The sequence below is a fragment of the Gavialis gangeticus genome, unplaced genomic scaffold (genome assembly GCF_001723915.1).
Source record: "Gavialis gangeticus isolate Ggan-Ray unplaced genomic scaffold, GavGan_comp1, whole genome shotgun sequence".
NCBI classification, from domain to species: Eukaryota; Metazoa; Chordata; order Crocodylia; family Gavialidae; genus Gavialis; species Gavialis gangeticus.
Genome location: NW_017729014.1, coordinates 5,945,456 through 5,950,207, shown reverse-complemented (window position 1 = coordinate 5,950,207; position 4,752 = coordinate 5,945,456). Strand labels below are relative to the sequence as shown.

Below are 4,752 nucleotides of genomic sequence, written 5' to 3'. Positions count from 1 at the left end.
TCCTTGTGTCTCACTCAGCTCAGGAATGAATGTGTTTATATGAGTGTTTCTCAAGCAAACCAAGGGTTCTTACCATGCTCACAAAAGGTGCCTCTCCAGCCAGGGCTGCATGTACATGCCCCACTGACATGGTCACACATGGCTCCATTGTCGCACTGACAGCGGTGTCGACAGTTCAACCCAAACCATCCTTCAGGACACTCTAGGAAATATAAAACAACCAGAGTTGGCCAGTGCCCTTCCCATCACAGCTATTAAACCATTGGCTCCAGCCTTGGCAAAGTGACTGTACATGGAAGTTGCCTACTGTGAGAGCTGCTTGTCTGAAACCAACTGGTGGTCTCTGGCTCACCCCTTGGGGAACAAGTATCTGCATCCCCACACCATCCATTACCACTGGCACCATCCACAAGGATTAGGGGGAAGGCTGGGCACAGAAAAAGAACAAAGTGCCATCAGCTTGGCTTGCTACTCTCTCCACTTTCAGTGCAGTAGAGAAGCAAAGGCCTTCAGTATCCAGTCTCTACTGTCTCCTCTCCCACCTACCAGATAACAATAATACAATGGCTTAAAGCTCCTGCTTCTCCAGCAACTACCAGAATGGCCTAGTGACAACACTCACTCTGGTCACAGTGGGGGCCCATGTAGCCAGCTTCACAGATGCACTTCCCTGTCACCACATTGCAGCTCCCATCACTGTTGCTGCAGTTGCAAGTGTTGGCACAGTCTAGGCCCCAGTGGCCAGCATCACAGGCTGAAACAGAGGAAAGGACACATCCTCATGACAGTACCCTTCACTTCACTTCCCTCATTGACAAGGACTGTGGGGTCTGGGGATAAGGCGGGGAAGGGGGTTCTTCTCTCTCATGTCTGCAGTCCCATCAGTGACGATCCCTGGACAGAGTCCTCAGACTGTGGGAAGATCTAAAGAGCATAGGTGGTGCATTAAGAAGACACTGCCCAAAAGCATTTTGACAGGGTCTGGAACACAAACTGTACCCTATTCAGAAAGGGGGATGAGAGGGACGTGGATAAGCAGGTACCAGAGGTGAAAGGCTCAAAGAGACATTCCCTGGAAGAGGCACAGCACAGACAAGACAAATGAAGGTGAGGGCGATTAGCTGCAGACAGCTCAATGCATAAAGCAGTTCGCAGCTGTCTTTGCAACAGGCCACAAGACATACAGGGTACGGTACCTCTTCTACAATTATACCCAGTCCAGCCTGGGGCACAGCTGCATTTCCCTGTCATGGGGTGGCAGTGACCGTCGTTCCCACAGCTGCATCTCATCTGGCAGCCCTGTCCAAACCAGCCAGCCGGACACACTGCAAGGGTGGAAATACAATACATGCAAGCTTTAGCAACGGTGTGGGGCTTACGTGTTACACACACTTATTTCCAAGGGGGTTCTGGAACACACGCACTAGCATTTGCTGCGACTGTCTGCTTCCCAAACCCTGCCTGCCCAAGCCTAGGGCCTCCCTCCTGGGCCAACAGGGCATAAGGTCAGCATTCCCTCTGGCATCAGCACATCCAATAGGTTGGACAATAAAAAAGATCAAGCTGCTCACCTGTGGGCATTTAGGCTTTTTGCTCAAGGTGGTAACCACATTGCAAAGCAGCTCTCTGAGCCGATCAATGGGGCCCAGAAACTGACTCTCTGTGTGATGCTGAGCCAAATGCATGAACCCTTTGTGCCATAGTTTCCAGGTGTGATTAAGACACCTCTGGTATCTTGTAGAATCAAAGATGTGTAGGACTGGAGGAGACCAGGGAAGGAGATATGAGGCTGTTCAGGCATGCTTTGCACCCCTGGTATACAAAGTGCAGTAGCACTAGATCACTGTATCAGATCCTCCTGGCCTAGGTCATACAATTCGTAGTCCACTCCAGTGCAGCTCATTCACCAGGACATGCTAAGAACATGGATGGACTGACAGCACTTACTGTCTTGACAGCGGCTGCCCCTATATCCAGGTGGGCACAGGCAGGAACCAGTAGCAGGGTCACAGCTGGCACTGTTTTCACACTCAGGGCAGATCTCCTGGCAGCCAACTCCCCAGTGGCCATCAGGGCAGACTGAAACACACATAAAGAATCAAAAAGGAAGTCAAGTCAGAATTTGTGTACAACTCATAGGGCACAAGGTACAAGTGACGGGTGGAAGCTTGGCAGCCCCAGAGCTGAAGCACTCTGGGGATTCACAGAGCAGTTGCATTTCTCTGCACAGGCCACTTCCAGAGAACTGCTGAGGGTCCCAGTAGGGGTGGTCACTAAAAGCAACTAGGGTGGGCACCCTTTGTCACAAGAAAGGTGCTCAAAGCCCTTGTTCAGCCTGTTTTGCCACTTCTTCTGCCTGCTACAGCTGCTCATCATACCAGTACTCAGAAATGATAGCTGCAAATCACAGAATCATAGAAAATTAGGGTTGGAAGGGACTTCAGGAAGCCATCCAGTTTAACCCCCTGCTCAAAGCAGAACCATCCCCAACTAGATCATCCCAGCCAAAGCTTTGTCTAGACACGTCCTGAAAACTTCCAAGGATGACAGCAGGTGATACAGCAGCTCTACAAAGGGAAGTTTTAAAACATGAGGGCTTTTCCTCCCCTTTCCTCTCTCCCAGCTGGCTGGGGAGGCCCTTCAAACTCATTTGCTTTCAGTGATACTGGCCACTTTGTAGTGCTTTGTTGTTTTTCACTTCCAAGCTTTTCCTTTAGATCCAGGAATCCTCAGGAAACCTGAATCCACAAGCAAGTAATGACAAAGCAAAAGCACCTAAGAAGATGAGGCTGCATATGAGGCTTTCTGCTCCTGCACCCAGAGCTCAGCAACATCTTAGGCCAAGGGAGGAAGGGAAATGTATAACAAGTGAATGGCAGTGTTAAACTCACAGAGCTAACCTGAGAAGCCCTCTTCTCCCTCCTGATGCACTCCTTCCAGGGCTTTGAACAATGTGACTGCAACAAAGCACATGCTGGAAAATATACCTGTTTGATTTGATTGTATTCTTCCAGATATTCCAGCCCCAGGGTGCCTGCACACCTTGCGCACCCTGCCACAGGACTATTTGATTGTGTTATTATGACTTAAGTGAAGCTTGTGCTCTTATGATCTGGAGTTGCCTCCTTTCCCGCATGTGGAGCTGGGAAGTGAGCACACCCATCAGAGCTGCTGCTGGGGTCAGCTACATTTATGACAGTGGAGTCTCTACAAATACCATTATACTGGGCTGTTCCCATCTGTCTGGAATGCTGCTCCCGTCTCGGCCAAAAACATCCTCTTTGTTTCTGTAGCATCAGGGAAGCCACACCATTCCACACTGGGATTAGAGAGACATGCATTGTCTCCAAAATGCTCAGTGACATGACCTCCCACACAGGACCGTAAGAAACACTAATCAATTCCTGAGCTGACTTCCTGAGTTTACTTTGTTCAGTACATGCATTGGGCACTTGCAGCCTGTTTTCCTGACCCAAGTTTCCTTGAATTGCTTCTCATCCTAGACAGGAACACAACATTTTACAGCACATGCAGATCTTAGTCTCTCACAGCTCCACCAAGCCATGAATTTCACACATAGGAAAGAAGCCTGCCAGGTCTGGGAGGTAAAGCCAAAGGCCCTGGTAAGCTTGGGCAAAGCTGGTCCATAAAGCTTCTGAGCACTACAGAGAAAGCCTGGGAAAGGAGCCCTGAGAAGGCTTTGGCAGATATATAGGGGGTGTAGGATGGAGCCGTGTTGGTCTAAGGACAAAAGCAGACAAGGCTCTTTGGGTGAATCTGATATCTTTTATTAGACCAACTTACATAGTTGGAGAACAATTTTTAAGCAAGCTTTCGGGTTCAAAAACTTTCTTGCTTAAAAACTGTTCTCCAACTATTTAAGTTGTGGAGTCAGTCCTGAGGAGGGCAGTGTGGGGAGCTAGCAAGCTGTAGAGCTGTGCTAGACCACCAGGAAAGACAAGGGTCACGCATGGGGCCACAGGAACTAACTGGAGATGTAAGGGACTCCTGTGGACAATGGGAGTGGTGCATCCTGCTTGATGACATCTGAACCATAGTGGATTCTTTGCAGGAACAAATGATAGATACCTGAGTGCTATTCTGATTTCACTCCACTGTTCTGGCTCTTAACTCATGCTGGTAAGTTCTGAACTGCTCCTTGGTAAGGAACAATGTTTCTGGCAAATGATCTCCATTCACGCATGTGCACTGCTAGACAAAAAACTTTGCTCAGAATTTCTGGAATGTGCAATCCTTTCCAAAAAGCTGAGAAGTGCTCATGCTGGGACAAATGTCTTTGCCCAATGGATCCCCAGTCCTTCTGATGGCTGAAAGAAGCCACATTCAGAACATATATAAAATATCCTACATTCCTGCATGCTCCTTACATCCAAGAGCTTGACTGAGCAGTAAGAGATTTAAGTATGACTAATCTCTCCCAGCTGCTGTAATATCCCACAAAAATGTAAACTTTTAGCTTTCTTTTCACTGGGGGGGTCCTTTGTTTTTCAGCACTTAAAGGGTCAGATGTGAGAGCAATAAAAAATACATGTCTGAAATAGAAAAACTCCTTTGCTGTGTCACTAAAAGCCTAGAGTGTGACAGCTAGAAACCCAAATCACTGCTCAGCCCCTTAAGAAATGTTTTACACTTTATTCTGGGGTGGCTGGTTTGAACTACCTGTATTTTGTACCCTGAAATAAAGACGCAGAGTGTGAGTATGACTTCCACGCAAAAGAAGCTCCTTGAAGA

General features: G+C 48.2%; 1 protein-coding gene across 1 annotated transcript in view; it reads right to left on the bottom strand.

Annotated features, from left to right (window-relative positions):
* The window catches only part of MEGF6 (multiple EGF like domains 6), a 463,693-nt gene that overhangs the window by 32,351 nt on the left and 426,590 nt on the right, over positions 1 to 4,752 (bottom strand). Inside the window, exons 20-23 of the mRNA XM_019511651.1 lie at positions 1,948 to 2,079; positions 1,197 to 1,325; positions 623 to 754; positions 74 to 202 (exon numbers count right to left, since the gene is read on the bottom strand). Coding sequence (XP_019367196.1) covers positions 74 to 202; positions 623 to 754; positions 1,197 to 1,325; positions 1,948 to 2,079 — 522 coding nt within the window. The remainder of the gene's footprint in view (positions 1 to 73; positions 203 to 622; positions 755 to 1,196; positions 1,326 to 1,947; positions 2,080 to 4,752) is intronic.